The sequence below is a fragment of the Pristiophorus japonicus genome, chromosome 16 (assembly GCF_044704955.1).
Source record: "Pristiophorus japonicus isolate sPriJap1 chromosome 16, sPriJap1.hap1, whole genome shotgun sequence".
In the NCBI taxonomy this organism is placed as follows: domain Eukaryota; kingdom Metazoa; phylum Chordata; class Chondrichthyes; family Pristiophoridae; genus Pristiophorus; species Pristiophorus japonicus.
Genome location: NC_091992.1, coordinates 110297220 through 110314364, shown reverse-complemented (window position 1 = coordinate 110314364; position 17145 = coordinate 110297220). Strand labels below are relative to the sequence as shown.

At 44.4% G+C, this 17145-nt stretch overlaps 1 protein-coding gene across 1 annotated transcript in view; it reads left to right on the top strand.

The window, feature by feature from the left end:
• The first annotated feature begins 225 nt into the window (after window positions 1-225).
• The window catches only part of sdk2b (sidekick cell adhesion molecule 2b), a 460427-nt gene continuing 443507 nt past the window's right edge, over window positions 226-17145 (top strand). Inside the window, exons 1-2 of the mRNA XM_070858209.1 lie at window positions 226-307; window positions 7459-7565. Coding sequence (XP_070714310.1) covers window positions 237-307; window positions 7459-7565 — 178 coding nt within the window. The 5' untranslated portion in view covers window positions 226-236. The remainder of the gene's footprint in view (window positions 308-7458; window positions 7566-17145) is intronic.

Here is a 17145-nt window from a genome sequence, read left to right as displayed (position 1 = left end):
AATGAATCAGTGTTGCTGGGCCTTACATTTGCTAAAATAATCTGTATATAGATGTTAATGAGAGCAATGGAAGAGAAATAATTATTAATCTCATGATTATAAATGTGTTACAATGGAATTAATGTATGCTGCTGGTGCTTAATTACATCATCATGGGACTGGCAACATTTTTACATCATTAACCAAGTTGTGCAGATAAATGAGGACTGTGTCGATGGATGAAAAATGGATTCCCCATGCAGACCTGTTTGGAAATCATGCAATCCTTGCTCACCTATTTATGTTATAAAAAAACATTGAGAATGAGGTGTGCTTCCCCTTTTTATTCTACAGCAAAGAACCTGGCATTTGGAGTAAATGATGTGGTATGGTTGAAGCTTCATAAATACAGTTCACTGCACTATAGTGACGATGTGTATGTTCCTTACAGTGCAGGTTTTCAATGGTTTCTGTTTTTCGAAGAACATGAGCTGTAGTGCACGTCAGTTTACTCTGTTGCCGCTTTTTAGGGCTGGATTTTCGGTTTTTCGGTTTTCAGGGCGAAAACAGAGGCGGGGCGGGAAAGTTAACGGCTGGGAATAGTTTGCGCTTTGGTAAGGAAGTTTCGGCATCTGGGCCCTGCGTCAGGGGGCGCAGCGCTAAGGGAGGCGTTGTACACTTTTCGTGGCATAAGGATGGGAAACTCGTGAACTAAAGTGCCGGGCCGCATGTGCTCCGAGAGAGGCCTGGAGTGGGGGGGGGGGGGTGACCTTAAAAAAAACACAAAAACATTGTCAAAACATTGCCCACACTACCACAACACAAATCGCTAAAAAACATTAAAAGAACAAACACTCGCACTTGCCTTTGGAGTACTTTAACTTCCTCTGCGCTGCCGGCTATGCTGAGGTGAAACCTGGAGTGCAAAGGACTGGAACCTCCAGCCCAGAAGTCTGTGTGATGTATAATAATACATCACACGTACTAAACATGCAGCATGTTAGCTATTCCATTCCAATGTTACTGTACATTAACGTCACATATTGTAGCACTGAAAAGAAAAGGTCTACCAGTTGCACTGCTGTACACACAAACAGTGGTGTTGCGATACAACCAACAACATCATTGTGTTGTGTAAATAACTAGCAATAACTTGTACCTTAATTTGCCCCTCTACTATTTAATAAAATAAATCTGATTTTTTTTTCTGAGCCGAGTACGCTTACCTGCCTGACCTGTTACTGAGAAAATGTGATGTTTGTGGGTCTTGCTGCTTTGTCCCCAGGTAATGCCAGATGACAGTCATATTGACCACATCTCTCGGGCTGAAGGGAATAAATAATATACGATGGTGTCCTCATCGATTTTATCCCTGGCGTCGCTTGGCTTCTAAGGTCCTTTCAAAGTGGTTGGATGGAAACTTGAAAAGTTTTCATAAATTCCAATGAAGAAAACTGGCAAAATCTAATCAATAGCTTCAAAAATGCTGACCACTCAAAAGCAGCCCTGAATATCAGTCATCTGCCCAGCAAAGACAGCGAGTTACACTGGAGCTCATTATAATTTAAGCTGCACTTAACTGACGGAAAAATCCTAAATTACACAAAAAATGCAGTTTGTAGCAGCAGTGGATTTAGAAATAGCTGAAGGGGGATGTGACCCTCAAAAACCTTGTTTTTTTTCACATTTTGTTTGGCACATTTTATGTTATTTTGCAGCCAAATGTAATTCTGCCTGTCAAGCCAAAAATTATTTATCCTGGAAGGATTAAAGATGTTTTAAATACGAATACAAAAGCAGTTGGGGGGCATTTCAGCTTTGCATGGTCTAATTCCTTTGCAGGAAATTCAGCAAGAGTATTAGTTTTCAAGGGTGTGAGACGGACCATAAACTGATAATGTGGTGATTTGGGATCATGCTGATTTTGGAAGGAAAATGATCAAGTGAGCCCAGTATAGAGGTTGAAGTATATTCAGTAGTAATGGTGAAAAGGTAATTGGGAATTCTAACCAACATATCATGGACTATTCTTGAGTAAATATATCATCATATCATAGGCAGTCCCTCAAAATCGAGAAAGACTTGCTTCCACTCTAAAAGTGAGTTCTCGGGTGGCTGTACAGTCCAGTACGGGAATTACAGTCTCTATCACAGATGGGGCAGACAGTGGTTGAAGGAAAGGGTGGGTGGGGAGCCTGGTTTGCCGCACGCTCCTTCCGCTGCCTGCACTTGGTTTCTGCATGCTCTTGGCGACGAGACTCGAGGTGCTCAGCGCCCTCCCGGATGCTCTTCCTCCACTTAGGGCAGTCTTGGGCCAGGGATTCTCAGGTGCCGGTGGGGATGTTGCACTTTACCAAGGAGGCTTTGAGGGTGTCCTTGAAACATTTCCTCTGCCCACCTGGAGCTTGCTTGCCGTGTCGGAGCTCCAAGTAGAGCGCTTGCTTAGGGAGTCTCGTGTCGGGCATGCGGACGATGTAGCCCGCCCAACAGAGCTGGTCAAGTAAAAGTATGCTAAAGAATGGTACACCATCCCAGCCTGTAAATCAGTAGTACCATCTCCCACTTTGACATCAGTCGCATTGTTTTATCAATGCTAGCTGAGAGTGCCAAGTTAGACTGGCTGCTCACACCACTCTGCAATCAAGGGAAAATAGAGCTCTGTGCCTTTTCACTGACCTCCAACTGCTGGCAAAACCTCTATTGCTTCACAAGAGCTTATAGAAAGCTGACTTTTTTGAGGAATGTGAAGGTCGTCGAGCAAGCCAGCTTGATGCTTGTTGTAATTTCTGTAAGCTTGTAATGTTTGTAGCTCCACACTGTGGATGTGGACGTATTGTGTACTGCAAATGCAGAGTTAATAATAAACAGAACCAGGCTGTTCCAGAGGCTTTCGACAAGCTGCCTGCCATGTTGGGAGCTGTATCTGCTGTGCTCTGTGAATATATCACATTTGGCGATGAGATGGGATTTTTCGGATGATTTAAAGCTTAAATTTTGTTGGTGAAGGATTGAGCCAGCCGAGAGAGAGACTTTGGAAGTTTCTGTCTTTGGAAAAAGCGACAAAAATCCGAGGTAAAATACAGCACATGGTGTGAACAGCTAGAGATTAAAATGGCAGGTGTAATGGGACATTTGGGTGAATATAGACACGACTGGGAACATTTTAAAGCATATGTGGATCGGCTAGAAATGTATTTCACTGCAAATAACATAAACGAAGTTCCAGACAATGCAGTCCAAAACTAGGCTGTTTTGGAACGTAAGAGAGCGATCTTCTTATCGGAGGCAGGTCTGGCATTATACGAAACCCTTGCAAATCTGCTTGTGCCTGTCGAGCCAAAGGGCACACGCTTAAAGAGATTTTAACGAAGCTGGAGCAGCACTATAACCCTAAACCGTTAGAAATTGCTGAAAGCTATCGTTTCGGGATTCGGAATCAAAAGGCTGATGAAAGTATCAGTGATTACATCGTAGCATTAAAAAAGCTATCGATGCACTGTAATTTTGGAAACTTTCAAAACCAAGCATTACGGGATCGTTTTGTTTGTGGGGTGAAAAATGATGTGATCAGAAGGAAGTTATTGACGATGGATGACTTGACTTTTGAGATTGCTTGTCAGACAGCGAGGTCGATGGACATGGCCGAGCAATATCCCCGTGAATTAAATAATAATTACGGTTGTCAGTCAACCAAGGTAAATCACCTGCAGGTTCAAAGTAAAAGATGGTGGGGGCCCAAAGTCGCAGAAACTGGAAATTCTACCAGAACGTCGAAGTCATGCTATAGGTGCCTGGGACAACACATTGCTCAAGTTGTTCATACTTGAAGGCAGAATGTTTTTTCTGCAGAAAGACTGGGCATCTTGCTAAGGCATGATGACTGAAGGATAAATCAGCATTCAAAGCTATGAGTCCAGCGTTCAAAGCTATGAGTAGAAATCCCAAGAGACTACATAGCATGGAAGAACAACAACAGGATGAGGAGATGTCAGAGTTACACATCATCAGGAGCATGGGGTTAACGGACAGCGATTCGGAAAGTATTAAAATCCAAATAGCTGTTGCGGGATTCAGGATACCAATGGAAATCGACACGGGTGCATCCGTGAGTGTAGTACCGGAGTCGCTGTACCTCGACAAATTGCATGATTTCCAACTGGAGAAATCCAAGATAGAGCTGTGAGGCTACTCAGGAGAGAAAATTCTTATGGTCGGTCGTATCACCGTACTGGTGAAATATAAAGATCAATTTCAGAACTTGCCTCTAATAGTAGTGAAAGGAGACAAACCTGCCTTACTCGGAAGAAATCGGTTGAGCTCACTGAAGCTGGATTGGAGTGAGATTTTCTGTGTGAAAGCGAGATTTTCATCAATGGATGAGGTTATCAAGAAGTATCCGAAGGTGTTCTGAGAAACGGGCAGTCCGATCCAAGGCTTCAAGGTGAGTGTCAGGATACAGAAGGATGCTAGATCGGTTTACTTCAAGCCATGTTCCGTACCATATGCACTCAAGGAGAAAGTTGAGCAAAAACTCAAAAGATTAGAGACTGAGAATATTATTTGTAAGATAGATCGATGTAATTGGACTACACCCATTGTTGTTGTACCTAAGTCCGATGGTAAGGTAAAATTGTGTGGTGATTATAAAGTAACTGTAAACCAGGTTCTAGAGGGTAATGTCCCCAATACATTGCCGAATATAGAAGATTTGTTCACAATACTGACAGATGGTCAGATCTTCTCAAAACTGGATCTTACGAATGCCTACTTACAGCTTGAACTAGCTGAGGAGTCCAAGTCATGTTTGACTATAAATACTCATCTAGGCCTATCTCAATTTAATAGGTTACCGTTTGGAGTGTCTTCCGCCCCTGCCATATTCCAAGGGGTGATGAACCAGATTTTGCAAGGTATTGAAGAGGTAGTATGTTATTTGGATGATATACTAATTTCAACACCAAATAGGCAAATTCATAATAACATATTGAATGAAGTCCTCAAACGGCTAGAGAAGCACAGAGTACGAGTGTCTGCTCATAAGTGTGAGTTATTTAAAAACTCAGTGGAGTACTTAGGGTACAGAGTAGACAAAGATGGTTTACATCCAACCATGGAAAAATTGGATGCGATAAGAAATGCACCCATTCCCAGGAATGTCACTGAACTTTGTTCATTCTTGGGTCTTTTGAACGACTATGGGAAGTTCCGACCAAATTTGGCTACAGTATTACATTCACTGAATGAACTTTTGAAAAAACAGGTCCATTGGAAGTTGTCAAAAGAATGCGATACAGCATTCATGGAGTGCAAAAGCAAATTGGTAGAGAGCACCATGTCAGTTCACTATGACATATCTAAGGAGATTAAGCTAGCATGTGATGCCTCTCCGTATGGAGTTGGGGCAGTGATCTCTCATGTATCACGTAGTGGGGAGGAGAGACCAATTGCTTTTGCTTCACGCACTCTCAGTGCTAGTGAGAGTAATTATGCGCAAATTGAAAGGGAAGCTTTGGCATTAATTTTTGGGGTCAAGAAGTTTCACAAATACTTGTATGGTCGTAAGTTTACCATCGTTATGGACCATAAGCCCCTAACAGCAATCCTCCATCCAAAGTACCCAGTTCCAACATTAGCTGCAGCCCGAATGCAGAGATGGGCTTTGATTTTGTCAGCATATACATATGATATTGAATATCAACAATCAGCTGATCACAGTAATGCTGATGCAATATCTAGATTGCCTTCCCCATCACAAGTTACACCCAATCGGGAAGAAGTGTTTTATTTTTCATACATTGATGAACTGCCAGTCACAGCTGAAGAGATTGGTAGAGCAACCAAACGTGACCCAGTGATGTCAAAGGTGTATGCTTATATTGCAAATGGATGGCCAAACCAGGTAACAGACAAAGATACACATCAATTCTTCATTCGTAGGAATGAATTATCAGTCGATAAAGATTGTATCATGTAGGGTGCAAGAGTGGTTATACCAAATAAATTCAGGTCCAAATTATTAGGAGACCTCCATGACCAGCACCTGGGAATGTGCTTGACCAAGAGTTTTGCACGCAGTTATTTATGGTGGCCAGGTCTTGATAAAGATATAGAGTACATCGTGAGTCAGTGTACGACATTTCAATCGGTAAGCAAGCAACCACCATCAGTACCATTACAGCCATGGAAATGACCTCCCAGGGTAAAGGCTACATATTGATTTTGCTGAGTTAGAAGGACAACAATTGTCCATTGTGATTGATAGCCATTCGAAGTGGGTCGAGGTGTTCCCAATGTGGAAAATAACAACAAGTAAAACATTGGACATTTTACGAAGATTATTTTCTTCATTTGGCCTCCCTGAAGAAATTGTTTCGGATAATGGACCACAATTTCGTTCAGAAGAATTTGCACAATTCACGAGAAAACATGGTGTGAAACATACCAAGGTTCCACCATACCATCCTGCTTCGAATGGTGCAGCAGAGCGCACTGTACAAATTGTAAAACGTGCCCTCATAAAACAAATGTTAGATCCAAATCCAAGGAAACGACAGTTGTCATCGGATCACAAATTGGCTCATTTTTTGATTACATAACAAAATACTCCTCATACAACTACAGGTAGAACACCAGCAGAGTTGTTTCTCAAACGACAGTCGTGAACCAGATTCTCATTGTTGAAACCAAATTTGGCACAGTCCATAGAAGAGACACAATTAAGACAGAAAGAGAATCATGATAGAGATAGAGTAAAAGAGAGAAGTGAATATATCACACTTGCAAAAGTTCAAAAATTTCAAACGATGGCTATTCACTGATTGCTGTTTGCTGCGCTGACACAGTGAGACTACCTGCTTTAACTTGGCTGCAATTCTACTGTTCATCATAAAACCCACTTTCCAGAGACATCACAGTTGCAATGTAATGGCACCAAGAGTGAACGTTCTCTTAAAGCTAATCTTCTACATTGAAAGTGAACAAAATAAGCCCATTGAGGTGAATTGAGATCCTATGACACTGCAGATTGACATTTGAACTGAGACCTTCCAAAATGTGAATCCCAACAATTCACCACCAGCGCATCTGGCTCCCTCTCTTCAGGCATTTCTGAGCTATTTAAAACAACACAGTAAATCAGAGATCTGTTAAAATGAGGTTTCATTTTTAAAGGATGGCTGTGCAAGGAGTCACGATGAGTATCAATTTATTCAATGTGAGGTTCTCCACATGTTGCGAGTTTAGATTGCCAGCTGGCAAACTGGGTGAGTCGGATAGAGGACACAAAGGAAAATTCTCAAACTGGGCAGCTTGCCACGATTTGATCAAGTCATTAGGAGGAAAAGAATGCTGCACGCTGGCACTGATTCAGCAACTGTGCACATTAAAATACTTGGAAATTCTGTTTTTAAAAAAGAGCAACAATGCAAAAAACAAACTTCTGCACAATCTCCAACTGAGTAACTTTGTTCTTACTTTTAGATACCTGATCCCATCACTGGACCGATCCCACGCTGGCTTTTACCGTTGCATAGTGAGAAATCGTGTTGGAGCACTCATGCAGAGAAGGACAGAAGTCCAGGTGGCATGTAAGTTGACCCAGAGTGCTGGATGATACTAATATGGCAGTGGGGCAGCTGCTGAATGTGTCCTTGCGAGATGGTGTGACATCAGCAGATGAAAAGTCCAATTAGCATATATAAAAATATCTTGCCCAAGTTCAACTTGTTTGCTGCTGATTGTGGGTAGAGTGATGGGGAGTGACAGCGACTGAGAGAACCTGGTGATGAAACTGTAAAAAAAAAGACAACTTTGCATACAACCATTCTGCTGATGTTATCTAAATCTTTAAAATGAATTAATCAGAGATTAAAAAAAAAGGTAATGACTGTTTGGGGAGTTCTTTCACATTCTTAGGTGAGGCTGTAACAAATCAAGTGCCCTTCCACTGTTCATCAAGAAGTTATATTTAGAACACGACTGCCCTCAATTTCACTTTCTGCACATATGGCTCCATTGCTTGTCACACACTGGAAAAGTCTTGGGAGAATTTCTATTCCCAAAACTCCCCATTCTGCAGTGACCCAAAACCAAAATTGGGTTATCTAACAAATAAAAGCTGTTTTGGAAACATAGTTGATACGGAAAGCATTTGAATTTTTTTTTCTGCAGCAATTGAGGAGCTCGGTTGAGTTGGTTGTGTTACAAATTGTGATGACAAAGAGTCTGCACTGTGAATGCCTGTCAGTCACACGCGCAGGGTTTAGCAGCGGAGAGGTAATGTCAGCACAATCTGTAAACAATGCACGCATTTAATATTCTCAATCTCAGCTCGAAAAATGTCAGTGTCATCTAATCTGACTGTTTTGCAATGTTTCTTTGCTGCACAAAAAAACATTTGATTCCGGATTTACGCACATCTGGTATTCCACATGTATCCAGTCTGGAGCTGCCTGACCCAGGGGTAAAAAACTCAACGGCTAGAGCTTTCTGGGGTGGGTGGCTCCAGATTGACTCCCAGGCTGCTACCAGCAGTCAGATCCTATTGAATTGAACAAAACACCTCTGGGATGCAGCAGTGTTTCCTTGGTATTGATGCTATCCCAGCAGCGCTGGGGGAAAGGTATCTTGAAATGGTAAGAACTTTGAAAATATTTTTCAAAATTTTTGAAGTATTTTTTGCAAGAGGCACTTCCACTACCTTTTCCTTCCCCTTTAAATTTTGTTCCTCATTTTCCGATATTGATCCACATAAAATACCTGACTACATCTAGTCGCCTTAGACTCCCTTCACAGTAAGACTATCTTTGCTGCTTTATCTGAATCTTTACCATTTTCCTCTATGCCTTACAGTAAGATGAGGGGGTTGAGTAGGTTGGGCCTCTACTCATTGGAATTCAGAAGAATGAGAGGTCATCTTATTGAAACGTATAAGATTATGAGGGGGTTTGACAAGGTGGATGCAGAGAGGATGTTTCCACTGATGGGGGAGACTAGAACTAGAGGGCGTGACCTTAGAATAAGGGGACGCCCATTTAAAACTGAGATAAGGAATTTCTTCTCTCAGAGGGTTGTATTTCTGTGGAATTCGCTGCCTTAGAGAGCTGTAGAAGCTAGGACATTGAATAAATTTAAGACAGAGATAGACAGTTTCTTAGCCGATAAGGGAATAAGGGGTGATGGGAGCGGGCAGGGAAATGGAACTGAGTCCATGATCAGATCAGCCATGATCGTATTAAATGGCGGAGCAGACTCGAGTGCCCGTATAACCTACTCCTGCTCCTATTTCTTATGTTCATATGTTCATATGTTCATTGGCCAAACCATGAAGTGGTAGCCATTGGAAAAGTGAACAATATAACTACTAAAATGGCTTGATTTCCTGTATGGAAATTGTTGCAAACATGTTATTACACTCATAATAAATGATGAGACTGAGTACTGTGTGTAATGAGCAAGTGTGACCTTAGCTCCTTTAATAAGATTCCAGAGTGCAGGTACCTCATGGGTGGCCTGCTTATATACTGTGCTCCCAAGGGATGCTGGGATCCCTTAGGACTCCAACAGGTGGGCCCTCTGGTGGTCAGGTGTCATGCAGGTCACAAAGGGTTGAGTACATAACATCATTCCGCCGTGAAATCAACAGTGCACTTATTTACAAGGTGAGACGATCTGGGGCATTACGCTCCCTTGTCGATCGTCTCAGTACAAATGCGGGTGTGGGTGGGTGGGTCAGTTCTTCACTGGGCTGTTGGGCAGCCGGCCTTGCCAGCCTGCTGGGGATAATGAATTCAGTTTCGTGGTCAACCATGATGTCAGTTGCCACTTGTGTGTGTATGTTGGAGGGTCAAAGTTGGTGGTGTCCTCTTTGGGTTGCTCGTAGCTGTTGGTGAACCGCAATTTGATTTGGTCCAAATGTTTTCTGTGTGTTTGTCCATTGGCCAATTTGACCTGAAACACCCTACTCCCCTCTTTGGCTGTGACCGTGCCAACAAGCCATCTGGGACCATGTCCATAATTGAGCACAAACACAGGATCATTGATCTCAATATCGCGTGACAAATTTGCGCAGTCACGGTACACACTTTGTTGATGTCGCTTGCCCTCCACGTGATCATGGAGATCAGGGTGGGCAAGAGAGAGCCTTGTTTTAAGTGCCCTTTCATGAGCAGCTCGGCTGGGGGAGCCCCGGTGAGTGAGTGTGGTCTGGTGCGGTAGCTGAGCAGCACTCGGGACAACCAGGTCTGCAGGGAGCCTTCTGACACATGTTTCAAGCTTTGCTTGATGGTTTGAACTGCCCGTTCTGCCTGGCCGTTGGATGCGGGCTTGAACGGGGCAGATGTGACGTGTTTGATCCAGTTGCGGGTCATGAATTCCTTGAATTCAGCACTGGTGAAGCATGGCCCATTGTTGCTGACTAGGACATCAGGCAAGCCGTGTGTGGCAAACATGGCTCATAGGCTTTCAATGGTGGCCGTGGATGTGCTTACAGACATTATTGCACATTCAGTCCATTTTGAGCAATTGTCCATAACAACCAAAAATATTTTGCCTCGAAATGGGCCCGCATAGTCTATATGGATCCTCGACCATGATTTGGAGGGCCACGACCACAAACTTAGCGGTGCCTCTCTGGGTGTATTGCTCAGCTGAGAGCAAGTGTTGCACTGGTGCAAGCATGACTCTAAATCTGAGTCGATGCCGGGCCACCACACATGGGATCTGGCTCTGGCTTTCATCATTATGATGCCTGGGTGGGTGCTGTGCAGTTCACAAATGAATATGTCTCTGCCTTTCTTGGGCAAGACCACGCGATTGCCCCATAATAGACAGTCCGCCTGCAGGGACGACTCGTCTTTGCGTCTGTGGAACGGCTTAAACGCCTCCTGCATCTCCACTGGGACACTGGACCAGCTCCCATGGAGGACACAGTTTTTTTACCAAGGACAGTAAAGGATCCTGGTTGGTCCAGGTCCTGATCTGGCAGGCCATAACGGGGGACTTCTTGTTCTCAAATGCCTCCATGACCATGAGCAAGTCCGCTGGCTGTGCTATTTCCACCCCGGTGGTGGGCAATGGCAGCCGACTAAGAGCATCTGCGCAGTTCTCTGTGCCCGGTCTGTGGCAGATTACATAGTTGTATGCCGACAGCGTGAGCGCACATCTTTGGATGCGGGCAGAAGCATTGGTATTAATCCCTTTGCTCTCAGAGAATAGCGATATGAGCGGCTTGTGGTCAGTTTCAAGCTCAAACTTGAGGCCAAATAAGTACTGGTGCATTTTCTTTTACCCCGTAAACGCATGCCAGAGCCTCTTTTTCAACCATGCTGTAGGCCCTTTTGGCCTTGGACAAACTCCTAGATGCATAGGCGACCGGTTGCAAAATCCTCGATTCATTAGCCTGTTGTAACACACACCCGACCCCGTATCACGACGCATCGCAAGTTAGCACTAATCGTTTACAAGGGTTATACAGGACAAGCAGTTTGTTAGAACACAACAGTTTTCTGGCCTTCTTAAAGGCAACCTCTTGTGAATTACCCCATACCCAGTCATCTCCCTTACACAGTAGCACATGTAGGGGTTCTAGCAGGGTGCTTAACCCAGGTAGGAAATTACCGAAATAGTTAAGGAGTCCCAGGAACGACCGCACCTCCGTCACATTTTGTGATCGCGGCGCGTTTTTGATGGCCTCCGTCTTGGCATCCGTGGGTCTGATGCCGTCTGCTACGATTCTCCTTCCGAAGAATTCGACGTCCTGTGCCAGGAAAACGCACTTCAAGCGTTTCAACCTGAGCCCCACGCGATCCAACCGACAAAGAACCTCCTCCAGATTCTACAAGTGCTCCGTGGTGTCCCGACCTGTAACCAATATTTTGTCCTGGAAAACCACTGTACAAGGAACCGACTTTAGCAGGCTCTCCATGTTCCGCTGGTAGATTGCCGCGGCCGACCGAATCCCAAACGGGCACCGGTTATAGATAAACAGACCTTTGTGCGTGTTGATGCAGGTGAGGCCTTTCGAAGACTCCTCCAGCTCCTGCGTCATGTAGGCCGAGGTCAGGTCCAGCTTGGTGAAAGTCTTCCCTCCAACCAGGGTTGCAAATAGGTCATCCACCTTGGGTAGCGGGTACTAGTCCTGCAGCGAAAAACGGTTAATTGTTACTTTATAGTCCCCACAAATTCTAACCGTGGCGTCCTCCTTGAGTACTGGGACAATCGGACTGGCCCAGTCATTGAATTCCACCGGCGCGAAGATGCCTTCTCGTTGCAACCTGTCCAGCTCAATTTCCACATTTTCATGCATCATGTACGGTACCGCCCGAGTCTTGTGGTGGATGGGTTGCGTACCGGGAACAAAATGGATCTGCACTTTCACCCCCGAGAAGCGTACAATGCCTGACTCGAACAACGATGGGAACTTGCTCAGAACCTGGGCACATGAGGCGTCGTCGACGGACGAAATCGCTTGTATCTCGTCCAAGTTTCAGCGGATTTTTCCCAGCCAGCTTCTGCCAAACAACATGGGCCATCCCCTGGTACAATCCACAGCGGGAGTTCATGTACTGCTGCGTCGTAGGAGACTTTGACCTGCACTGCCAATTACAGGGATTAGTTCCTTGGTGTAAGTCCTTAGTTTGGCGTGAATGGGGCTGAGCTTGGGCCTGTGTGCCTTATTTCCCCACAGCTTGTCGAAGGCCTTTTTACTCATTATGGACTGACTTGCCCTGTGTCTAGCTCTATAGATACTGGAATGCCGTTCAGTTCAACTTTCAACATTATTGTTGGACATTTCGTAGTGAAAATGTGTATCTCGTACACTTCTGCTTCCTCAGTACAAGTCCTCAATTCAGTCTGATCCACTGTGGATCGATCTTCCTCTGCAACGTGGTGGTTTGCAGGGTTTGCAGCTCGCGTGCACATTCGTTGGAGGTGTCCCATTGTTCTGCAACCATTGCACGCATAGTGCTTAAAGCGGCATTGATGGGGCCGATGATCATCTCCGCAGCGCCAACAGGGTGTTAACTGCCTCGCATTAACAGTTGATGGCGGAGTCTGGGTCAGTTGAGGTCGGGCCACAGCAGCTGGCGTGTACGTTCTGCCATGTACATTTCTGCTCAAAACTGACGTTACTTTATGCACAGTACTGGCTGAAACTTCTTTGTTCTGCAAAATCTGCTTGGTGTTGTTGCTGGTGGACATAAATGCCTGGGCTATTGTTGTGGCTTTACTTAGATTCGGAGTTTCTACAGTCAACAGTTTGCAAAGGCTTGTTTCATGTCCAGTGCCCAATACAAAAAAGTCTGAGCATTTGTTCTAGGAATCCCTCAAACTCACAATGTCCTGTGCGGCACCTTAGTTCGGAGAAGTCGCTCCCCACTTCCTGGCCCTCCAATTGTTGACATGTGTAGAACCGATATCTCGCCATCAAAATGCTTTCCTTAGGATTTAGGAGCTCCCAGATCAGCGTACAGAGTTCTTCGTAGGATTTCTTTGTTGGTTTTGCCGGGGCCAGGAGATTCTTCATGAGGATATAAGTTGTTGCCCCACAGACAGTTAGGAGGATCGCCCTTCGTTTGTTAGCATTCTCGTCCCCTTCCAGCTTGTTGGCCACGAAATATTGGTTGAGTCTCTCCATGAAGGCCTCCCAATCGTCCCCTTCTGAGAACTTCTCCAGGATGCCGACTGTTCTTTGCATTTTCGCGCGGTTGTTTGTTACCTTGTCGCCAATTATTACACTCATAATAAAGGGTGAGATTGAGTACTGTGTGTAATGAGCAAGTGTGACCTTAGCTCCTTTAATAAGATTCCAGAGTGCAGGTACCTTGTGGGTGGCCTGCTTATATTCTGTGCTCCCAAGGGATGCTGGGATCACTTGGGACTCCAACAGGTGGGCCCTGTGGTGGTCAGTGTCATGCAAGTTACAAAGGGTTAAATACATAACACATGTGATACATAACACATGTGATGAGAAAATAAAAGTTACCATACCTTCTTCAAATGGATACTTTACCTAATTTCAAACCAATCATCTGGATTCCAGGACCAGTTATTATCGGATGTTTCTCGGTCTTCTGACTGTCTGCTTTAATGCTAATAATTCAGTCGTATAGTATGTGGCCCATCCACATACGTACACCCGGAAATCCAGATCAAGGAGCCTTTCACAGGAGACGTAACGTTACATTTGATAAAACACTGCTTTACTGCCCTAAAATGAACATTAAAAGTCGGCTTTATTCTAGTCACTAAATCTTCACAACATTGGACAAATAATGAAGACACAGAAACAACTGAGTGAACGTGACAGACAAGAAACAGTGGAAGACTCGTGGAGTGAGAGGCAGTCGCCACAGGATTTCCTTTTACGCTGTTGTGTTTCTTCTCCCAGGCTGTATTTATCATCTTCACCTCCCAAGAAAATGGCCAATACAGGAGATGGGTCCTGTGCATTCATTTGCGAGGGAAAGACATCTATTTCCAGATAGTAAATCATCCTAGAGGTTGGCAGGAATTACATTTTAGACTGCTGAAGTCTGCACCAGGGAACGAAAATGTGACACATTTCAGCATGTTTACCATGTGGAGAGCAGAATCCCTTTATCCTATCTCAGTAATGAGGAACCTCCATCTGCTCCTACCTCTGCATGACTAAATGTGCTGGGGTATCACATCATATTTTTACTGCATGAAGATCAAAGTGGATTTTTTTCCAATCAGAATAATAGTCCACTGCGAACAGTAAAAAGAAGCTTAACTTTACAGCTGTACTGGACGGTGTAACCTGAGTTCCTTGCTTAAGCACTGTACCAAGAGATAGTACAAATGCTTTACAGACTGCATGTTGGAGTGGGGACGTTACTCTGCTGCTTAATTACCTGGGTAATGAGAATCTAATCAGGCAGCAGCATTAATGAATAACGATAATGTGAAAATCACAGAAGATTTTGTACATTGTTTTAATTAGCTTAATTAACCACAGCCTATTTGTGCACAGCAGAAATGTGCACATTTACATCAAGCTGCAGAACTGTAGAAAGGCCGTCCTTTAAAGGTACGAGTTTGTTGCCAGATTTATCTTTCTCGTAAGTTTGGAACAGAATAGAACTAAGTTATTAAAATCGGCAGCTATTTCAAGACCAATAAACCCCACCAATAGTTATTCTTCAGTTCAATATCGAACCTCCCGTTTTTAAAATAAAAACCTGCCACTTGGCTCACTTTTGAATGACTTTAATTTACATGACTTGTTTCTTTATGAATAATGTCCCACTGCACTAGCAAAATGCTACTTTGTTAACTGTTGCCCATTCCATGGCCACTCCTGCAGCATCCATCTTGGTGACAGTCAGAGAGTCTTACTGTGAATTTCCTGCGATGTCAACTGAGAGAATGACAATAGCACGAGCCTTTTACACATGAAAGAGCTTCTGTAACTCATCTTCATGCGGGAGAATGCCTTTTTATTTTATTTTATTTAATATATGCCCAAAATATTATTACTAACATACATGTTTTGGATTTATTTTGATCGATTTTATCTCTGCAGTGATTTGGTCATACAGTGATAATCTTCTTGAGGCTAGATGGCCAAGAGAATAGTGGATTCAATCAGTTCACCTTTCCCATGGCCATTTTTGCGTCAAGTCAAGACCACACCTGGAGTACTGTGTACAGTTTTGGTCTCCTTATTTAAGGAAGGATATACTTGTACTGGAGGCGGTTCAGAGAAGGTTCATTCGGTTGATTCCTGAGATGACGGGGTTGTCATGTGAAGAAAGGTTGAGCAGGTTGGGCCTGTACTCATTGGAGTTTAGAAGACATATAAGGGCCAGATTTTCAGCTTTCGGGGTTTTTCGGTTAAAACGGTAGCGATATGTGAAACTTACCGTTTTCCCTGCGCTGCCGTTTTTAGGCCAAACTTTCAGCCTTTACGTCTGGGTAAGGGAGGCATTGCACAAGCATTCGTGGCGTAAAATGCAAGTTTCGGCAATTTTAGTCTGGGGCCAGGAGCGCTGTGAGAGAGACCTTGGGAGGGGGAAAAAAAATTCCCAAAACATTTACAAGACCCTTAACTATCTAATCACTGCAAAACAATTAAAAAATAAAAACTTTAACTTACCATTTTTGCAGGTTTTCGTATTCACCGCTGCTGGCAGGGCTGCACTGACAGGTTTGACCTGTCGCTATTCTGGGCGCGGCGTACGGGTCGGGAGAGTACTGAAAGTCCGACGCAAGCGCAATCCGAGTTGTTGCACGTCGGCGCACATTTCCCCGGCGGTACTTGGAAGCGTTGCCACAAACAGGTACCAGAGGATCCCGCCCGGACTTTGCGACCAGGTTTTCGCCGCGGAGGTCAAATCGTGGCGAAAACCCAGTCGCAAACCTCTCGAAAATCCAGCCCTTGGAGGTGATTCAAAGGGGGCTTGACAGGGTGGTTGCAGAGAGGATGTTTCCACTCGTGGGGGAATCTAGAACTAGGGGGCATTGTTTTAGAATAAGGGGTTGCCCATTTAAAACGGAAATGAGGAATTTCTTCTCTCAGAGGGTCGTGAATCTATGGAATTCTCTACCTCAGAGAGCTGTGGAGGCTGGGTCATTGAATATATCTAAAGCAGAGATAGACAGTTTTTTGAAAGATAAGGGAGTCAAAGGTTATGGGGAGCAGGCGGGGAAGTGGAGTTGAGGCCAGGATCAAATCAACCATGATCTTATTGAATGATGGAGCAGGCTCGAGGGGCCAAATGGCCTACTCCTGCTCTTATTTCTCATGTTCTTATGTCCGAGTATATGACCTAAATACGGTGAGGAAAGTTCTGTAAACTATATAGTGGCAAGTGTCATGTATGCAACCTTCATACAACTGTAACCCTTCATGTAACTGTAACCTTCATGCAACCACACTGTACACTGTATATATGTCCTGGAAGTGCACACCTTGACCACAGGGGGTGAACTTGTGGGAGACACTCCTCACCTGGGCACTCAGGTATTTAAAGGGAGGTCCCACGCAGGGTCATCACTTCTTGGTCCTGGGAATAAAGAAAGGTCACGCAGTGACTGTGTCTGCAGTACATGCCTCGTGTGATTCAGTAGCAAAGTGCAGGGACACCACATTTGGCGACGAGAAACGGGAATCACCGAACCACGAGGATGGCCACCGGTAGC